The sequence below is a fragment of the Melanotaenia boesemani genome, chromosome 7 (assembly GCF_017639745.1).
Source record: "Melanotaenia boesemani isolate fMelBoe1 chromosome 7, fMelBoe1.pri, whole genome shotgun sequence".
NCBI lineage: Eukaryota > Metazoa > Chordata > Actinopteri > Atheriniformes > Melanotaeniidae > Melanotaenia > Melanotaenia boesemani.
In genome coordinates, this window is record NC_055688.1 from 24,059,293 (window position 1) to 24,080,955 (window position 21,663).

General features: G+C 39.1%; 3 protein-coding genes across 3 annotated transcripts; 2 read left to right on the forward strand and 1 right to left on the reverse strand.

Moving 5' to 3' along the window:
• The first annotated feature begins 27 nt into the window (after positions 1–27).
• Positions 28–7,755, forward strand: tbc1d10c (TBC1 domain family, member 10C). The gene is made up of 10 exons (XM_041991156.1): positions 28–185; positions 472–608; positions 2,038–2,137; positions 2,281–2,388; positions 2,628–2,734; positions 2,951–3,065; positions 4,158–4,223; positions 4,413–4,602; positions 4,819–4,976; positions 5,122–7,755. The coding sequence occupies exons 2-10, from the start codon at positions 472–474 to the stop codon at positions 7,636–7,638; spliced, it is 3,498 nt and encodes a 1,165-aa protein (XP_041847090.1). The 5' UTR covers positions 28–185; the 3' UTR covers positions 7,639–7,755.
• Positions 7,756–7,759: 4 nt separating this feature from the next.
• Positions 7,760–13,155, reverse strand: rad9a (RAD9 checkpoint clamp component A). Its single transcript, XM_041991158.1, has 12 exons — positions 12,908–13,155; positions 12,733–12,803; positions 12,532–12,605; positions 12,389–12,437; positions 11,452–11,566; positions 11,214–11,313; positions 10,912–11,018; positions 10,406–10,512; positions 10,199–10,263; positions 9,994–10,092; positions 9,229–9,481; positions 7,760–8,208 (listed from the first exon to the last, which is right to left on the reverse strand). Exons 1-12 carry the CDS (start codon positions 12,939–12,941, stop codon positions 8,092–8,094), a joined length of 1,191 nt encoding a protein of 396 aa, XP_041847092.1. The 5' UTR covers positions 12,942–13,155; the 3' UTR covers positions 7,760–8,091.
• Positions 12,622–20,858, forward strand: LOC121643635. The gene is made up of 7 exons (XM_041991157.1): positions 12,622–12,810; positions 15,422–16,773; positions 16,863–16,999; positions 17,633–18,089; positions 18,179–18,314; positions 18,705–18,919; positions 19,444–20,858. The coding sequence occupies exons 2-7, from the start codon at positions 16,003–16,005 to the stop codon at positions 19,696–19,698; spliced, it is 1,971 nt and encodes a 656-aa protein (XP_041847091.1). The 5' UTR covers positions 12,622–12,810; positions 15,422–16,002; the 3' UTR covers positions 19,699–20,858.
• The last annotated feature ends 805 nt before the right edge of the window (positions 20,859–21,663 follow it).

Sequence of the window (21,663 nt, forward strand, 5' to 3'; positions counted from 1 at the left end):
TTTCTCGTCAGAGGGAAGATGATTTAATGCTTTGGAGACAAATGAGGGCGGGCGAGGGTGTGGATCAACAAGTGAGAGAGAATGAACAGAAGAGAGAGAGGAAGTTTACCTTCCTCTTCCATCTCTGGAGGATCTCACACTTCACCTCTTTGGCAAGCTGCTCAAATATGAAGGAAATATAAAAGGTATGTATATTTATATTAATATGAAAAGTGCTTAATGTTTCTGGTCGCGCGGCAGGAAGTTGACTTACAATAATGCTGATAGCTGAGACAGCAGATCTCACATCTCTGGCTAAAGTAAGAGAAGTGGAAAAATGTGCTGTCTCAGTACTAGTTGCTGCAATTTTTTATTGGGGTTAAGCGACTAAATAATAATCATCAAAATGTACAGCAGCTTTGCATTCTCATAATCGTTATGCTGGAGTAGGCTACGTAGTTAAATAGTAAGAGTCTCCTTTGTCTGAGAAAGATGCTGAATCCATCGAGCAAAGTTCAGAAGAACCTCAATGAGGAGGACAGTTCTGGATCTGATGCGGGGTCAGAGGTCAGCCTTGAACCAGAGACAGACCGGTTTGGTTTTATTCTGACCAATGGATCAACAGCTGGGTGAGTACATCCGCACTGACCTTTTGTACAGTGAGGTTGACACTGCAATCACAACTCGGTATACGCTTCTAGTGTTTAAGTCTTTCTTTAGAATCCATTTTATTTAGAGATATGGTTTGAAAAAAAAGACAAATAATGTGATTGGTGAGATGACTTGGTTCAGAAATGGATTTTATACCGTATAGACCCTAATCAGACGTCAAAACTCAAATATGTACAAGAATTTTCCTTGAATGTGTAAAAACAAATCTTGAAAGATCAATTATATTAGAATACATACCCAAAGATTTTCACCTGCAGTTAAAACCATATAAAGCAATTTTAAACTGTGTACATATGTTCCCATTACTCTGATCTGATGATTCAACAATTATACCTGAAGTATTGTGTAAATATGGTCAGTATGGTACAGTTAACGCTGTTTTAATCATTAGACATTATCCAGTTGTTTCTAATTACCGGTAAGCTGATTCTAAATCAGATTTTGTTTTCCTGAGAGATGAAAAACTTTGTCATAAGCGGTTTATGTAAATGTCAAGTGTTTGAGGGTGTGTATGTGTGTTGGAGAGGGGGGCAGCACAGACAAAAATATTCTCTTCTTTGGCAAGACCCTGATGTTCTAAAAAGGCCTCACGCATGAAGACCAGTACTGTCATGACACCAGCAGGGAAACTAACAAATGTGCAGAACAAGAGCAAAATGCATCTGATAAAAGTGAAAGAAAACCTTGTTTATAAGGAAACTCTGCAGCAGCAACAAGCGAGCTTAAATGGGGAGCCAAGTAGCTCTAAATTGTATAAATCTAAGAAAATCTATGTTGCTTTTGGTGGAGCAAGGAGATAATTTAGTAGGGCATATTTGTTCGAATGCTGAACAACTTCAACCACAGTACATCTTTATTTGGGACACAACAATTAAAACGGATTGCTTACACCTGGTATTCCTTAGCAACAATACACCAAACAGGCTGACAGAACAGAGCAAAAATAAAACTTTTAATGTAGCACAAAGAAAACTACCAAAACTACTTTGGCATACACTAGTTTTTGCAGCAATATATTTAATAATTCATCAAGTCATGATGTTTTACTGAATCAGCCAATTTATTTATGACAGCTACTAAACAACTGAACAGAAATCCTTGCAGATTAAGCAGTATTAAATCCGAATAAGACATGCCAAACACAGTGCTACCTGTCATCTTTGCACCTTCCCCATTGATAACATCCTGACCTGTTGCCATGGAGACGTTAAACTGCTAACGTGTGGTTTTCCTGTTTCCTGTCTTGTTTTTCGGAGCATGGTGCTTCTGTGCAGTGATGACAACACAAAGTAAATGCAGCAGCCCTGCAGTCTGACTTAAAGGTTTAAAGAAATATGTCATCATCTAAAAGTTAAATTTAATGTTTTGTCTGCCATTTCATGACAGGAGTGTGGGTCCTTCTCCTGGGCTGGTCAGGCAAAGGGAAGCCAAGTGGATAAACATTGTGGAAAATTGGGAACGCACCATGTTGAGGAAGAGCAGCAAGGTGTGTCCTGTCTTGAGCACATAAATTAAAAATCAAACAAAAATAAACTCTCAAACTGACTGATATTCTTTTTTTCCTGTTCAGTCAGAATGTGTAAGAATGTGTATGACCACTATGATCCTGGGTCTGTGATTCCTCCTCAGGTCAAGGTGCAGTGTCGGAAAGGCATTCCTGCCTCGCTCAGGGCTAAGTGTTGGCCTCTGCTGTGCGGAGCTACTGGCAGAATGAACCAACATGTAAATCTCTACGAGGCAAGAAAACCTAACACTGTGGAGAATTCCTTCTAATAATCAGCAAAAGCTTTTTTCCCAAACAATGCTGTGTAACTGGTACTGATTTTTAAATGAAATAATTTACACAATGCTGAGAATCTCCTCCTGGGTGCTGTAAAACAATAGAAATTCTCATTGTCTGACATTTTACATTCTGTAATCAGTCACATCAATCACTATACTGATGTTCTGTTAAGATTAATACTCTATTATTCTAGTCTCTGGACTCGCAGCCTGCTCTGCAAAGTTGGGTGGATATAATCGAGAGAGACCTGGACCGTCAGTTTCCTTTTCATGAGATGTTCCTCTCCAAGGATGGACATGGGTAAGCAAAGCTTCGAGAGTTTGTTTTTGTTGACAAGCCAATTTCCACACAGCCCTCACACACTTAATTTTTAAGCTGTGCTTATTTTTTCTTTCCTCATTAACTTGTTTCATAGCACAGAAAGGGTTTTAAACCTGTGAGGTATAGTTGCATACTTTGTCACTTGCCTCGATATTTTGTCTTCTTGTGTGGTTAATTCCTGCGGTGTGTTTGCAGGCAGCGTGGCTTGTTCCGGGTGTTGAAAGCCTACACTCAGTATCAGCCAGAGGAGGGTTATTGCCAGGCACAGGGGCCCGTGGCTGCAGTGCTGCTCATGAATATGCCTGTTGAGGTAGCAAATAACACCCATCTGTCCCACAGAGTAGCTGCAAAACCATGTCAAAAAATAGGCAATGTAGCGCAGAGGTTTTCTGTGTGTGACAGAGGTTTCCTCAAGTGGGCTCAAAACAGCTTCAGGAGGAAATATCACACAAGTTATCAAAAGCTATGATCTGGTCAAAGAGCTCAAATATATTTGTTCTTAGGGAATTTATCAAAATCTTCTCCCACAAGATAAGACACGTGTGGCTGATCATTTATGTATTTAATGCAGTCTGGACATATTAATAAGCAATATATGGTTATCTTGGCTTCTTTGCTAATTATGTGTGAGATTAAACAATATAATCATGAGTCTATACACAACCACCAATGTAGTGTCTTTTTACCAAACTTAAGGACTCAATTCTCTAACACTTAAAAAATTGCTGATCTAAATTAATGGCATGTTATTTTTTGGGTATAAAGTCATATAGGCTAAATCAGCTTACCACTCTTTCCGTTATTGTCTCAGCTCTGATAGCTGGCAGCAAAGCTCCTCCAACTGGCTTTTTTAATCACCCTGGGTTTTGACTTATCTAGATCTTAATGAATGGGTGTACATTTTAAACTTAAGACACATTTATATACACTGATGAATTTTAAGGGCAGCATAAGATTGGAAGCATGCAGTATTTTGTCTTGAGAAAATGCTGTTTATATTTAATTTTAATAACAGTTAACATTAGAATCTTTTTAATGTCATAATTTATATGGTATTATAGCTAAACATTACAATTTCCATGCTGGGATTATTATTTTTAATTTTATTAATTTAATTTCATTAGTAGACATAGTATATATATATATATATATATATATATATATATATAGTTTCTTTGTAATATCTTAGTTTGTAAATCCAAAATATACCTGAAATAATTTAATTAAAATGATTAAAGCCCCCTTTCAGACTGAAATAGTTTTTCTTTATATTCTGTTCCATTGCTCAGACATTTTTAGAACTAAAGTGATTTCAACAAACATACATACCCGAGAATCAGTGTCAAACATACTGAGTGGCAGTTTATTTATGGACCCTAACTTTCACCTTGTCTGCCGGCAGGAAGCTTTCTGGTGTTTGGTTCAGATCAGTGAGCAGTACCTGCCTGGATACTACAGCCCTCTGCTGGTGAGTTCAGGCACAACTTTTACAGCTCACACATAAATCAGAAAAGTCAATCCAGAGATGATTTTTCTTTTTGTTTGTTTTTAACTTATGTGAATGGTCACATCTTCACAACCACTGAGGCAATGATGAGTCATGTAGGTACAGTGTATGCAGAGTGGCTCTCTGAGGCCACTGTTGTGTGTTGTGTAGGAGGGAGTCCTGTTTGACGCGGCCATGCTGACCTGGGTTTTGAAGAAGACGTGTCCGGCTGCACATAAACACCTACAGCAGCACGGAGTGGAGCCCCTCATGTTTGCCACTGACTGGCTAATGTGCCTGTTCACGCGTCACTTGCCATTCAACACACTTCTCCGAGTCTGGGACCTCTTCTTCTGCTATGGTGTCTTTTTTGTTTTTGTTTTTATATATATATATATATATATATATATATATATATATATATATATATATATATATATATATATATATATATATATATATATATGTCGATCCAACATTTTATAAAGCAACTGAATGGATAATGAGAATAGCACAATTCTGTTTAAACATCTTCCCTCTCTGGGCTCCACACCTCCCTCTCCTTCTCCTCTTCCAGGTGTACGGGTGCTACTCCAGGTTGCAGTGGTTCTGGTGCGTCGGGTGCTGGGTCGGGCCGACCAGAGGAAGGAGTGTCAGGGCCAGATGGAGACACTAGAGAGGCTGAGAGGAATCAGGGAACAGGTCCAGGAGGAAGATGATGCCTTTATAGCTGAGGTAAATTGTTGGAAGGAACAAAAAAAAAAAAAAAAACATTGTCTGCAAATGATCATGTTAGTTTTCTTTTCCTTTTTTTTTTCTTACTCCAAAGTCCGGACATGACAGTAAAACATATCAGACCAGAGTTTTGTTCTCATTTCAGGTGTGTTCAGTGCCTCTCTCAACCAAGGACCTGGAGAAGCGCACAGAGAAGGAGTTAGTAAAGTGGAAAGAGAATAGACCCTCATCCACCTTTGACCCCCGAGGTCGCTGCCATGGGTACCGGATGGCGTGGCTCAAAGCTCAACAGAACAGTGAAGAACAGGAGAGGAAGGAGAGAGAAAAAGGCAACCTGTCTGTTCCTCTTGCTCGTTCTGCCTCCACCCTTTCACTGTCACCTTCCCTCCTTCACAGGAAGTGGAGGAAAGGAGGAAAGGGAAACACTGGTGACTGGGAAGGAGGCAGCAAAGTTGTGAGACATCTTTCAATGGGTGCAAAGGATGACTGGAAAAGCTGGACTAATTTAGACATTAAGAATGTGCAGGGCATCCAGGAGGAGGATGTGGTCTCAGAAGGACTCAAGCCCAAGAGTGAGGTGAAACTAGCAGAAGAAACTGAACAGAAGGAACTTTTAGAGAAACCCCGAATCCCAAACACATTAACAGAGCTTACAGAGGAAACAGCAGTATTAGAACAGACAGAACAAATGGAAATGGAAGTAAGAATATCTGAAATATCTGAAAAGGAGGAAATCCAACTTGAAGAGACAGATAGCAAAATGCTTTCAGAGCAGATAGAGGAAACAAATTCATGTCCAACCAAAGTCCAGACTGTTGAAAATATTCTCCAGCCCACAGAACTTACATCCTCCTGTGAGCGGGGAGAAGTGCTGGACAAGGCGAACCTATCAGAAGTCCTGGAGAAAGAAAGTCAAAAGAGCAGCGACCAAGAAAAGGAGTTTAAAAATACAAATGAAGAGACAGATAAACCTGCAGCAGATGATGAACATACAACTGATGCAGAGGCCAACCACACTAATGCACAAACAGATGCAGCAGCAGAGGTAAGCACAGAGGAGGAGATGCAAATACATACCGACTCAAGGGAGGAGCAGGTGGTGCAAGCTGACATGAAACCTGTGGAAGCAACAGAAACTGAAAATGTGCAACAGATGCAGGAGGACACATTAACAGAAGCTTCAGAGACAAAAAATGAGACAAGTCTGGACTTTGAGACTGACAGAGATGTCAAAGACCAAAATCTTGCCACAGACACACAACAGGAGCTGAAAGACTTAATCACAGAGACAGAGGAAGATCCAATTGAGGTTAAATACCACAACAAGGAAACATTAGTAGAAACAGAACAGAAAGCAGAGCCAGAAGAGCACCACACCCAAACAAAGGCAGAAACTTATGCACTGTCAGAGACACAACAGAAAGCAGATAAAAATGTAGCTGTGCAGGATGATGCCAATGCTGAAATAACACAGTCAGACTCAGAAAAACACACAAATTCAGATACAGAAGCAATTATAGAAGAAGAGAAATTAACACAGTCTTCATCTGAATGCATCCAACAAAAACAGGACACTGATCTAACAGCTGAAGCACAGACTGAGGCTCAAGTAGCAGCTGCACAAGACACAACGAATGAGTCTGCTGGAGCAACAGAAGCTGAACCAGTGCAAGAAAATGAAAATAAATTACACACAGAGTTGCAGAATGAGACGTGTGGCTGTGATCGAACAAACACAGAAAAAACCCAAATACAAACAAGTGAAGAGAGTGCAGAATTTGTAGAAAAAGCAGATGCTTCAACAGTGGAAGAAGCATCTGAACAAATAACAAGCCAAGTCACTGCAAATGCTGAGGAGGAGGCAGAAAAAACAGGAAATGTTCAAGAAAACAGTAAGGATGATGTGTTTACTTCTACTGAACCAACAGATGATCACCGTATTGACGACAGCACACAAGTTCAAATCAAAGACTCTCCATTTACTGAAGGAAATTCTAAAGCTGACAACTGCAGCCTGGAACAAACCTCTGGGCTTTGCAGCAGCCGGTCTTCTGGAGATTTCCGCATGCGCAAGTCGTCCAGCTCACGTGGCTCCAGGTCAACGCGTAGGCTTTCTGAAGATCTCTTCACTGTCCCACAGAAAACTACTCAATCACAGTTCAGCCCTGATCCCCCACAGTCCCAGCCTGAATCAGTGAACACAGTGAAAACAGCTCCTGTGGAAGCAGAAGAGGAAGCTGTGGTGCAGCAGGAGCAGCATCCCGAAAGCCATAAACGTTTTGGTCTCTTCCGCAAACTGAGAGGAGAGCAGCCCAAAAACACCAAGGCAAAAGGGACATCTAAAATTCAAGTACCGAAAATCTTGATTCAAGACTTCAGCGATGGGACGGGGACAGGCAAACCGGTTGTAGAAGAAGTGGAGGAGAAACTGAGCTCCAGGGAGAGGAGGAGGCGGAGGAGGGAGCGTGAAAGAAGGGAAAAAGAGGAGGAAAGGCTGAAAAAGAAGAAAGAGAAGGAGCTGGAGAAGGAGAGGAAGAAACCACAGACGAGAGGCAAGAGTTTTCAAGTACAGAAAGAGAAGGCTAGCGATGTTGCTCATCCTGCAAAGACTGGTTCACAGACACGCAGACATTCTGCCTCTTTTACAGACTCTTACTTTTGATAAATGTGATTTCAGATCACACATCGCTGCCCTTTCTGTTGAGACACTTGTTTGAGCTTCAAATGGGTTGATACTGAAACATTTCAACATGTAAATAAATAATAAATGATGTTTACATATGTTGAAATATAAGTTTGTTTTAATTGGTGGGACTGAAATCCTGCATCTCCTTAAAAAAACACACAGATGACAAAGTGCTTCAAGTTTAGGGTTTCCATAATTTCTGATTTTAAATCCACCTTGAGCTTTACAATCCAGTGACTGGAATTCAAAATGAAGTACTGGCCTCCGCACATTAAACCAGGTCTATGTAACACTTGCATAGGCCATTGCAGAGATTAAAAAGTTGCATCCAAAATGTCCAATTCCTCAGTTTCAAGTAGTCCATGTGTCATGGTGTAACAGCACTCTCGCAGTCACCCACACTCGGGTTTGTCCATGTGTCTCTGACAGTCACTCAGCTTCAGTGTCATCCTCACTGTCACTGGCCAGAACTTCCTGAGTGGTTACCGGCTGCGTGCTCATCTGAGAAGATGGAGGAAGCACTGATCCGAAGAACAGGGAGCGGAACTGTGACAGGAAAAGACATCACAAAATTGGATGTTATCTAAACTGTTGAACGCAAACCATCAGGTAATTTTTCCCCTACAGGGAGGAAACATATTTTACCTCCATCTGCCTGTAGTAAAATATGAAGCAAAAACCCAGAACATAATATTATAACAGACAAGATGCTTACTTAGAGCAGTTTATGACTTGGCATGAATTTCCCCAGACACCATGACTTTGCTTAAACAAAATACATATATATGTATTTTACTCTGAAAATAGATTTTTCTCGATTTTAATAACTATAAAGAATATGTGCAGTGTGCAGCACATTAAAAACAAGTTATCTCTTGTAGTGAACAGTATGCTAAAAAACCTGGGTTGAGACGTGCATATGAAGTAGTTATGAGAATCCTTAAAGTTGTTTTATGTAAGTACCTGTCTATGTTTTCAGTTATTGCCTCCACCAAGGCAGAGGTCATGTATTTGGTGGTGCTGGTTTGTCTGTCTGTTAGTAACATAACTCAAAAAGCTGTAAACAGATGTTGAAATTTTCAGTAATTAGATTTTAGGGGTGGTCTGGATCACCACCTGAATCTTGGAATTTTTAAAAAGATTATTCACTATGGAGAAATAGGGATCATTTTGCCATTAGAGATTTTATTTAAAAAATATTTACCATAATCACTGGCACAAAAAAAAAAAAAAAAAAAAAAATTACAATGGCTTGCGGGGGTCTGCGCTCTCTAAGTGTATTTATTTTACAGTTATCACTATAATGAAAGTGTTTCTTCCAGCGTAATCTTTTCTTGTTCTTGGTGTTCATGGTAATTATAAAACTTGGTGTACGTCAATTAACTTAAAATATATATTTTTAAAGACATTTTAAAAACTGGAACATTTCCGTCTAGTTCGGTTTTATTTCTGATATCTGATTTCTCCCAAGTTAAAAACAAATATTATGGTAAAATCTGCTTTTTGTGTGCGAGGGTAAAGGTCAAAGCATAACATCAATAAATGAACTGTGATAATGAAAAATACCTTTTTGTCAGGTGGCCTGTCAGGATCTTCCTCCACCTCTTCTTCCTCCTCGTCTTCTCCTCCTCTGTGCGTTCTTGTTCTGTGACTTGCTGCAGTAGTAGTTTGTTTTAAACTTGTAGATGCAGATAAAGAGGGTGGGGATGGATCAGCGGTTGAAGGGCCTGGTGCCATACTAGTATCCATGGCGATTAGGTAGGAATCCATATCATCATTCATGAAGTCATCAAGAGGGGGCGGTGTCTGTGTTTGCGCTCTAAAGAGCACAAATCAGAGAGAATGATAAGGATGATAAATAATGTATCCACAGACTGAGAATGCACAAAGTTTACACCAATTTAATCTTGACTACTGTACACTCTGATGGCACTGACAGCAGCATCCATCCCAGAAAACTGCACTTATGACAACTGTAAATGTTGTTTATACAAAGTACATGAGGTGATAGGCGGTCTACGGTTAACAGGGTTTCATTAAGTAGTCTCAAACACAGCCCTTCGTTACCCTAACTTTTGCTCATATTATCCTCTAGGGGGTGTGGTAGGTTAAATGTTTAGAACTTTCTGCCTATCACTGAAATAAAGACACCACTGGCTAAAAGAAGAAGAAAAAAGAAAAGCTAGACATTTATTCAGTTCCATCACAGGCACTTTCTAAAACTGACTAATGATTTTCATATTCCTTCATATTTCAAAATAGACACAAGAAAAATCCAGCTTGTATGAACCCCTCTAACAGCATCTCTATGACTCAGTGTTGTTTGTTTACCCTCTGCTGTTGTTTTTATGAAGATTTGAATCATCAGAAAGCGTGGCCAGCACAAAGTCCCCTTCCAGGACACTGTCTGTTACCGAAAGCACCACAGGGCTGACACAAACACATACACACAAAATGTACATGTGAGTACACAAAAGTGGAAAAAGTGCTTAATTTTTATGATCTGTAAAAAAAAAAAAAAAAAAAACATGCTCACCTGCCTGGTTCATTAAAATACATAGAGATAGGGAGACCAATGGGCTCTGCAAACAACAGCAAACCCTGGAAGAGAGACAATCTAGCTTTACTAAACAGCATCAGCATCCCACAGGATATTTCAGCTGCCCCAAAGAACTTTTCCCACTCAGGAACTCAACCCTCTTCTGTCTGTCTATTCTGCTGTTCTTTGTGTCATCTGTCTCACCCGTAGCTCCTTCAGACAAAATGTGATGCTGTTGTGAACTTTAACAGCAAACTGGTCAAACTCATCTGAAGCCAGGCACAGCTCTGTCAGCATGGCTTTGGACAGCTCTGATAAGGAGGACAAATAGAAAAAAAGCAAAAATAAATAAACTTAACAAAATTGATTAACTTAGTTTCTGGTATTGGAAACCTGGAAAGTTGACAAACTACTTCAAGAGGAAACTGCAAATCTTTTTTTTTTCCACCAGTCTCCATAATGCAAAGCTTTGTTCAGGTTAGTGAAAAGGCTTAAAAGCACTTCAAAAAATATTCTGACTCATTAGGGTAAGATCAGTTGATCTAAATGAATAAACTTGCCATTTTTTCAGGAGAACATGCAAGGTTTCAGTTTGTGGTTTGTTTCTGAATAAACAGAAAAAAACACACAAAAAAAAACAATTTCTGCCTATTTGTCATGTTAACTGCTGAGTGTCAGATAAAGAGAAGAAAAAGAAAAGGTATTTTCACCGGCTTCATCCTCCACATGGTTCCTGACCCACATCCGTTCATCAGTCACTGTCACAGTCACTTCTTCCAGAGATGGAGGGAAGTGAGCAACTGTGTCCACCAGCACCCTAAGCACAAAGGACAACAAAAACTAAAGTCATCTCATGTTATTTTCTGTCAACATATTAATTTAAATTACACTTACCCTTAAAAAAAAAACACTAAATTTGAACATCAGACATAAGTATTGCAAAAGACAGACTGTAAATACTGGTATTTACAGACTGTTTTTACAATAAAGTCTGAGGACAGATTTTGTATACCTTGGCTGGGCTCTGAATACATTGGCACAGCTGTCCTTATCAAACACTGCCTGTAAGCTTTCACTGTCCTGGTAAGACAGGTTATGTGTCTTCAAGAGACCTGTAGAAAAGAATCCCCACACACAAACTGAGATTACACAAGAACAAACTGTGGAGTGTAAAGCATTTAATACATGATGTGCTATGATTAGTAAAAAGTAGAGAGAACTATCTGAGATAGAAGTAAAAAAACTGTTACCGTATTTGCAGTGCAGGGTGAAAGTGAGACGGTCTTTCTGTTCATCCAGCTCAATGTGACACTTTTCCACTGTCTTCTCCAACTTTGCCAGCGATCTGAACACAGCCTGCACACTCTGGTGCATACACACAAATAAGTCAAGAAGAAAATAATAAACAAGCAATAGACAAAGGACACCGACAATGTTGATATGCAGCACAATATTCTAGTTGCTGTCATATTATTACAGAAAAATGAAGATATGTACATTTTCTTTCGTATCCAAAAATACTACTTCCAAAACATTTTTACTTGTACACCTAAAAAATGGCACATTTTACTGTTAAATTGTCTACAGCTGTTAGGAGGAAGAGGTGTAGAGGTTTTACAAAATTTTTACACCAAGGACCACATCCGTCTAGTAATAACAACGACAGGAAAGATAACATTTGAACATGAAAATAGTAAGGAGACTAACTCTTCTGCGAGTCAAACTAAGGGAATTTATACTTTATGGTGTTTCAAGTACTCCATTTCCCAAGAGGTCTATGGAAAGTGTGTGGAATTACTATAATAATTCTGAAAACAAACAAATAATAATAAACTAAACCAATTAAAATAGTTGTGCCACCATTGCATGTAACAGCACATGACTAAACAGATACAAAGATATGATGAAGAAATGGTTCAAACTTTCAGCACTGTCTCAAATAAGTCTTAAAAAAAGAAAAACAAAGAGTCAAAACACTGCACAGATTTATGCATGTGTGGAATAAAAGAATAGTACTGTGGTTACAGGTTATATGTTGATGAAGAGGTATCTGAACTCATATTAAGAACGTGAATATTAAGGGGGTTGAATATCAACAAAAATAAGTTTGCGGACCACTGACAAAGGGTGAAAATAAAATAACTCAAACTGTTTACAGCTTTCACATCTGATCCTTTATTCCCACACCTTTATTGCCATCTTGCAGTGGAAGTTGAGCCCAGTGGGAATGGAGTATCTGTACAAGAAACATAAGAAATTGCTTTTATTCGTTACTTAAATGTAAAGCTCAACGACTCTCTCTCTCCCTCATACACATAAAAAGTTTCCACCTGCTGAAGAATAGTGGTGCGAACAGGAAGCAAGCATATGCCGACCGAGAAGAGTTTACAGACCGCAAGGCCAGCTACAAGAGAGAGAAAATATCAAATCAGCATCGTTCGCTGACGCATAGTTTGCCCCAACAGGAAGCAACCAACTTTTATGTATGGCAGGAAGAAGTGTTTGTGTCTGTCAGCATCAGAACATCTCACCCCATCTTTCTGAGGCTCCACATACAAGGTATCACCGATTCTGGACAGAGAATGGATGGCTTTGGCCAACACTGAACGGTATAAACGCACGCACACACATACAAAACTTGGTTAAGAATGTTATTAACTTGTCATGCATGTTTTTTGCTTTAGACAGAGCTGAAATATTAGCTACCTTTCACGTTTCCTCCAGTCACGATACACTGCATTTCCGATAACTAATTCCGTTAAGTTAGCAAACTAGGCAGAAAGTTAGCCAAAACTAGCAGCCATATACCGCCATGAAGTAAAACGTCTATATGACAGCAGTTCGCATGCGGACTACAAATCGCCTTTCTGATATATTTCATTTGAAACTATACTTATTTTAATTTACGATAACTGCTCGAAAATTCAACCAAACCTCGCGTTGTTTACGCCGCCATAACCCGCTTCCGCTATGTGGACCAATCAGAGAGGCAGGAATTGAGAGTGGTGGGTTTGGTTAAGAGCATGCGCAGTGAACCGTGAAATAAATAAATTGAGAAAAATAAAGAAAAGAGAAAGAAAAGAAAAAAGTATATATATATATATATATGTGTGTGTGTGTGTGTTTTGTCATTTGTTTGCACAAGTCAGAGTGAAATTAGAAGTTTTATCAGTGTGGTTTTTTGGCATTATTAACAAGTTAACTTTGCTCAGTTGTCTTACCTTGTGCTTTAATGAATTTTACATCAAATCATCTTCATAAAATGTAAGATGTTTGGACAATAAAACATTATCACCCACACAGTTAATTTATTTGATGAGATTATGCTTTATAAAGGCTGCATTATGACTAAGAACATGGAGTTCAGCATAGTTCTGTTGGACATCACATAAAAGTACATTACATGCTGCATTCACTTGCACTTGGGTACATAGGGTTAGCCTAGGGAAAAGTCAGTTTATGATAAATATTTGTTAGAATCTGATTGTTTATTCCTGGGATGACACCTAGGGGCCCAGTCAGATTTTAGGGGTGTCGTCCTTGCAGCTTAACAGTATCAAGTAAAAAATACTGTTATCTGTTTGATGCTAATTGTGATAGCCTAATTTCAAATTTACTCAATGAATCAAAAGTAAATAAAAACTAGAAGCACTCACAAAGCGCAGACCTCTGCCAAGCCTCTTTTTTTCCTTCAAAATATTCCTGAATCCAGATGGTCACCCCCAAAATGTAATCACTTGTTATTTTATTCTTTTTCTGGCATTTCCTGAAAATTTATGTCAAAATCTGCCCATAACTTTTTGAGTTATGTTGCTAACATAACTCATATGCAGATAGACAAACTAATGCTGCCAAAAACAAAAAAGGGAGACTCAGATGAGGGAGAAATGATCAGCTCCTCTTACTACAATAGCACCAAGCTAGGAGTAGAAATCCTTGGCAAGATGCCGAAGCAGTATTCATCTCAAGCTGCAACTAGAAGATGGCCTTTTCTTGGGTCCTGCAAGGGTCCTCTACTGAGCTGCATCGATGCCAGAATGACCCGGCATTTGTTCATTATTGAGCTCTCGACGTGCAATATAATAAATCAATATCAGCTGACATCCAGTGCTCTGTTTCATTACTTTAGCATTATGTGATGCTTTGTTTTCTAACTGTCGAATACTAGCAGCCAAGCCCAAAGAAATCCCACATGCTAATCAATTAATTATTTATCGAAGCTTTGTCTACTTCCGAATGATAAACAAAAATATTCAAAGGGGAGAGAAAAGAATTGGCCACACGCACATTTATCATTTTTATGCTGCATAAACACAATGTAAAAATGACCCCCTCTGGCGGTTCTATAGAGGATCTTGAAATGTTGGCAGTTCTAGTGTGAAAAAAAATTCCTGGATCCAGGCGATGATCCAGATCACCCCCAAAATCTAACCAGTTGTTCCTTATTCCATTTCGGAGATTTCCTGAAAATTTCATCAAAATCCTTCGTTACATTTTTAAATTACATTGCAGACAGACAGACAGATGGACGCTGCCGAAAACAAAACCTCCACCTTGGCGGAGGAAATAAGAAACAAAAATCCAGCTCAGGGATGTCCAGCTCTGGTCCTTGAGGGCCGCAGTCCTGCAGGCTTTTGCCGTCTCCCTGCTTCAACACATGTACTCAAGTTAATGAGTCATTGTGCTGAACTTCACAGGCTGTTGGTCCCATTTAATTTGAGTCAAGTGTGTTGGAGCAGGGAAATCTTGAAAACCTGCAGGACAGCTGCCTTCAAGGACAGACTTTGGAAACCCCTGATCTAGCAAATACTATGAATAAAAATTAAACAAGGAGGTTCTCCAAGCACCAGTAAATTGTCATGTTCAGGGACTCTACTTACAGCAACAGCATATGTTGCCAATAGAGTTTAGAAACTTTAATTTACTTGGGTTGCTCTAACCTCCAGACCTTTTCTCTGACTATAAACTAAAAATCTAAAAACTAAAAATTGGAACATTTGAGGGCATACACTACATAGCAGCTGCTTGCAAAAAAAAGTCTATAATTACCAGTTAAGGGCCACAGAGGGAAGAAAGAGGGTGTGTGCTCGAGTGTGAAAGAGAAATAGGAAGGAAGGGTGAATAGAAAGACAGGCAGAGAGCTACACAGTGACAGAGGGCGAGTCACTGTCAAAGCAAAATTATCTCACCTCACTGGTCTTTCTTGTTGGTCTGCTTCAGTGCGTAAGATCTGAGGAACGCTGCTGTGAACCGTCTACTACCATCACTGCTGAAATAAGTGGCTTCTGAAGAAGAGGTGTGACTAAAGCAACTTGTGTGAGCTGAAACACTGACATTTAGTGAAAGAGAGAGCCTTTGAAAGGACACAAGAGGACACAAATAAGCAACTGTTTTAACTTTGGCTCCTTGAGCTAAAACAACAAAAAAGAGACTAATTTCTTCTGCAAAATGTGAGGATTATAAACAGAGTGGAGACAACAGCATCATTAGGCAGCAGGAAGATGATCTGTGAGTAGACCTGGATTTATATACTTAATGAGAAACTGTAACCCATGATGAAAAAGATTGGATCATCAAAAAAGAGGAAAGCAGCCCCCTCAAGAATCTTTCTAACAATAGCTGGGCTAAATGGTGACATGATTTTCACACAGGTTATGTCTTTTTTCATGGTTTTTAACATCAACACATCACAACATTGCGTGGAACCCACCCCTGTTTAGTTGGATACACTGGATTTTTCACGTTTTTTTTATTTTTTTTCTATAATATCCAGTTTTGAGATATAGAAGTTTTTTTTCTAGATGTCTCAGTCACATCATCCAACAGACACACAGGCCTTGCTGCAGTCTATGCTGCAGAGACTGAAGCTCCAGCCAGGCAGAGAGGGCCAAGCATACCTGAAAACACCTGTATCTATCACAGCTGCTTCCCCACAGGGGCAAGGTGCCCCCAGCCTCCAACAAGTAAACAGTCCTGTGAATGTGTTTGGCGTTAATGGTGAGTTGGGAAGGAGTCTAACTTCCTTACCCTCCCAGAACGTCAACACTGATCATGACACAGGCGAAAGCAGAGTGCTGGAACAGGCCACATGGCTGGGAGTCACCCCAACAACATCAGGGCAGCTGTTTCCTGCTCAGTCACGTAAGGATGCTGATCTCACTTCCTTTGAGAGGACTGATGATGACAGGGTGACTTTTGGTGGCTTTGCAAAGAAAAGGCACATCCCTCCTGATACAGGCTCAGTTTCAAGCATGAGACCAAACCCGGTCCAGGGACTTACACCCAAAATCTATTTCTGGTCCATGAAGAGCACAGATGCTGACACAGCTGGTCAAGGGAATAAAACGTTGCACATGGGAAATGAAGTAGATGGAAGTCGGGAACAAAGTAAAGATGTGCAGATTGTCTCAAAAACAACAAACAGCAGAAGAAAACAATGGTCATCTGAGAATAAAACAAGGAGATGGACCCTGAAGATTAAGGAAAAGTGGAAGGACAGACAAGGAAATTTGGGCAAAAAGGGAAAAGAAGAAGGAGGGACAGCCGACCAAATGACTGAGCAGGGAACTCCAGTGAGTTAATTAGCTATCTTTTACATATTTTCTGTACGATGAAATGAACAGATTCTTTGAAGGAAAACTGAAATTTGTATATTCCACAGACTTCAACCCCAAATCAGTTACTCATGTCAGAAAATGTGATGACTACACCAGAAGAAGATGGAGCACCAGACAACAGTGGTTCTAGCAAAATACTTCCTGCACAATGGGAAGACAACTTTTTTGACAACAATTTCAGGTAATAAACCAACAAACTGTCTTTAAAAGCTTCAAACACATCCACACTAGTACTGCATTGCTAAAAGTCCTCTCAGTTACTTTTTCTTTATTAGTGTGTATTCTTTAAAAATATCACCACTAAGATATGAAAGGTATTTATTTCCAGGCATAGCTGCAAACATTATGCCTTTTTTTCTTTTTCTACTAAAGTGCCACGCACATCCCTGCCACTGACAGCGAATGTCATCAGCCTTCTGCTGTCACACTTTCATTCAGTGAAATATGCAGTGATTTTTTTTTTATACAAAATGCCATGAAAGGAAACAACGTCTAACACACAAGTTATGTTCAAACACATAAAGTACAATCTGTACAAGATCTTTTGATTTATTTATTTAGTTTTATTTGGAGGTTGAAAATGAGGCTAACAATATTTTATCCGTCACAAAATCAGGTGATACCGTCTCTGCCACTGTTCTCTAAAAGTCATAAACATAAACCAATAGATGTTACCCATATATTTAATTTTTTTAAGATATAATGTAGCTTTGGTCATGGCATTTGATTACATCAGGAAACAATAAGCCTCTTCTTTAATTTGTTATTTTGAGTGATATAAGTAAAATTGAGTTAATTATTTTCTGTTTTATAGATCCACCAATGACTCTGAGATTGGCTTTGGATCATTCAGCCTACTGGAGGAGATCATCAAGGGTCAAGAGTGGGCTAAGTTCATAAATCCCAACTTTTCAGCAAACTCTGTCAGTCAGACACCTGTAAAGGAGCCGCTGAACCAACACAAAATCCAACCCAATCCTCAAAATTACACTCAGTCACCCGGGATTTTAAATCAGCTTGGAGGTGGGAGCAACCAGTGGACTTTCAAGAGTACAGAGTCAACACCAGGGACATTCATCGGCATGCCACAGACATCACCTCAGGCTTTCACATCAGCAAGCATGGATATGTCAGAAGGAAAACAACAACAACAGTGTGTTTACAGACAGTCTGACCCATCCGAATCCATGAAAGATAGTTGTAAACAGTCAGATGTGCGGTCTGCAGAGACAGGGCCAGGACTGCAACTTAGACCGTCATCATTTCCAGTGGTAAAATATTCATCTTGCATTATAAGAGAATTTCAAAACATGGTTTATCTTTATTATCAGCTTGTAAACTTATCTGTTTTCACTTGTAGCTTGCAGATAACCCACACAGCTCAGCAAGGAAGAGCAGACTCCAGACCAGCAGAAAGAGGCAACACCAGTCAGCTGAGAGGAGAGACGAGAAGCTTCAAACTGAGAAAATGAGTGATGGAAAAGAAGCAGATAGAGGTTAGAACAACTTAATACTCCACAAAATCTCATTAGTTTAATAGATTTGTTCCTCATTTGTCCATCTGCACCTGGCATCATGTACTTTGAATTTGAAGGAGTGTTTGTGCGTGTATGGGGGGTGGGGGGTGAGGGTGATTGGACGGGAATGTTTTTAAATGTAAGGCGCTTTGAGCCACAATCTTGTACGAAAGGCGCTTTATAAATAAAGTTTTGATTGATTGATTGAAGTACTGTAGCAAGACAGGAAACTCTGTATCTCTGAAAATAAAAGATTTTCATTCTTAATTTAATTTTAATCTAAAATTTCCACATAAAAAGTAGATTACAGTTGTCTCGTAGCATGTTTTCTTCAGGATTATCTGTCCTCTGTCTCTCACTGCCCTTCAGGGTCCATATCTTGCCCAAGCTCAACCAGCTGCAACATGATGGATGAATCAGGGGAGACGCAACAAGATAATGTCATACCTCTGTACGCCCTAAACCTTCATCCTACCCCTCTGCCTTCATCACTGTCTAATCCCTTTGCTCCTGCACCCCGAGGTGTCCTCAGACACTCCATGGCCCAGCAGACGGAGTCCTCAATGGAAACGTTGACAAAAAGGGTAAAGTATTGTGTATCACAGTGCCACCTTGTGGTGTAATATTTTAAAAACGTCATCACTTAAATATTTAAATTAAAAAGAAAACAACTATCAAGCTGGTCCTGCTTTATTCAGAGCTGACAGATTTATTGTTGGTTGAAAAAAAGCTCAAGAAAAACCCTGTTAAAGAAAAAATACACGGAAACTAAGTCCCTATTTGATTACGTTTACACTTATCACACATAAAATGGCATGTTTTTTTTGCATGCAGTCATATGATCTGCAGTTATTCTTTGTTGGGTTGAAGGATTTTGTTTGTATTGTTTGTTTTAAAATTAGGTAACTTTAATAAGTAGCTTTTAATTTTCAAACCCAGCAATAAAATGTTTCCCATTGTGGAATAAAATGACCATTTTGAAATAATAGGAAATTATTATGAACTTGTAGTTTTGATTTTTTTTTCTTTAATTAGCATGAAATCTTCCTTTCATTTTAATTTTCTGATAATATATTCTCTTTGTTCCATTCATCCTTCTGTGGATCAGAGGCGGGTGGAGGAGAACCGCCGGGTTCATTTTTCAGAGGATGTGGTGACCATATCGTCTCCAGACTTGGACCTGGATGCTGTAGACTCAGAGGAGGATTCAGGTTCAGGAGCAGAGGAGGACTCTGTGACAGACTCTGTGGAGTGTGAAATGGAGCAGGCAGTCACAGAGGAGGTGGCACCAGTACGCCGGACCGCTTTACCTGCTTGGATTCTGGCTTTAAAGAGGAAGAATACAGGGAGGAAGCACAGCTAGTGATTGTACAACAGCTACAATGAGGATTTAATCTCACAGACCTGTGTGTATTTTATAAAATCTGTGGTCTGTAGCTATAAATGTTCATCTTTTACTGTTTATTTTAGAGGTATTGCTTGCCCTCCTTAATCCACCTCACGCAAGTAACAGACTACTTCCTGGTCTACTGTCTGTGTAACTGACTCACTGCATATTCCCTCTCACGGTGATGGCTTCCTGCAGCGATATGAACAGGAGCGATATGGGAGATGATGCTAAGCTAACAGCTGGAAAGATTCAGCAGATTCTTATCAACCGCTGCTCTTTAACTGAGACATTTGCTTGAGTGAAGCAGATGAGCACAGGGTTTCTCCACCCTAAGTGAAAATCTTCATCAGAGCTTCTATAAGTAATTACTTGTTATAGAGTAAATATTATGTGACTTTCATGTTTTTACTCTGAAATCATGGGAGTCTCTTGATGAAGGTGGTTAAGGCAGATATTAAATGAGTAGTTTGACCTTTTTGAGTTATGTTTCTTTGTTTGGACACGTTAGAAGATTAGATTAGTTTTATTTTAGATTAATTCCACTGTTTTTTTTTTTTTTGTTTGATTTTTTTTGTTTTTGTTTTTGTTTGTTTGTTTCTTTTTTGTTTTGTTTTGGCACTTTTATGTAGTGTCTGGCCAAGACAAAATATTGTATGAAAATGTCTTTTTCTTTTTCTTAATCTACATTTTTTAATATGCATGCAGATAAACAATTAATTATTTATAATATTTTGTTAACTCTGGACTAAATTGCGCTAACTGTGCCTCTTGGTTCCTGTTATCCGGAGTATCTCATCAGCATATTATGTATGAAAAAAATGCTTCAGTATGTGTGTTAACATGCATATTTGGTCAGTATTGTAACCACCAGAGAAAAGTCTTATTAAAGAGGCCTCTTGTTTTGTTTTTTTTTTTTACTGCTTGTGTTTCTGTCTCAGTGTAAGTTAAATTTCTCCTGCAGGGTTTTTGATGCTGTATTCTGGAGATGTTGTTACTTACATCTAGATATTTCTACAAATATAGTTACTAGCAGCATCAGTCCTGTAATTGATTGCTTAGGCCCCTCCAAGAAAAAAATAAAATCAGCAAACATTGTACCCCTCTGTTGAATCCTTTCTACCTAACACATTTACTCTGCCTCATACACTGACCCGGTGGTTCTATAAATGAAACGGAGGGCCTTGTTCTTCTCTCCCAAAGTTCTCAACACTTTGTTGAGAAAATACAGAATCAAAGGCATTATTTGCATCTAAAACCACCAAATAATGCTGCTGTTTGACCAGCCCTTGATGGGTGTAGCAAATGTAGGTGAAGAAATTACACACAGCTATAATCTTAAAAAAAAAAAAATGTTTGTGAAACATTTTTTCAGGATTCAGTTGACAGAAAGTTTTTGTTTAGCTTTAAGCTAACTGATGTAATATATGTTGGGATCTTTTCATGCTGTCGTATCTGAAGGAAAAAGCCAGTCTGGTTAAATTGGATAGGATTTTTTACAGGCTACAAACTCCAGCTTACACCAGTTATAATCTATTTACATCAAGATAGATGGAAATAGTTTATACTCCAAATTGAGAAAGCTGACAGGGTGGTAGCTGCATTTTTCCTGCCTATTCTTACCCTCTGTGCGGATAATTGAGCTAATAACCCTTCCAAAAGGGTGGTGTTTCTTCTTCCTGCAGCACCAAGTTAAATGTTTTAAGCAACTGTGGGGACAATGTGGCTTCAGTGAATTATACCAGTCAGCATACAGATCATCTGAGCTTGGGGATTTTTCAGCCTTCCATGTCAGAAAATGGTTGTACTTGTCTCTTGTTTTGTGAGCTTGTCAGTGTTGGGAAATTTTTCAGTGACATCAAGAAATCATCCAAATGGGAATCTCTGGATGCTTGGGGTTTAGACTATAACTTTGTAAAATATCTCAAAGCTTAGGCTGTA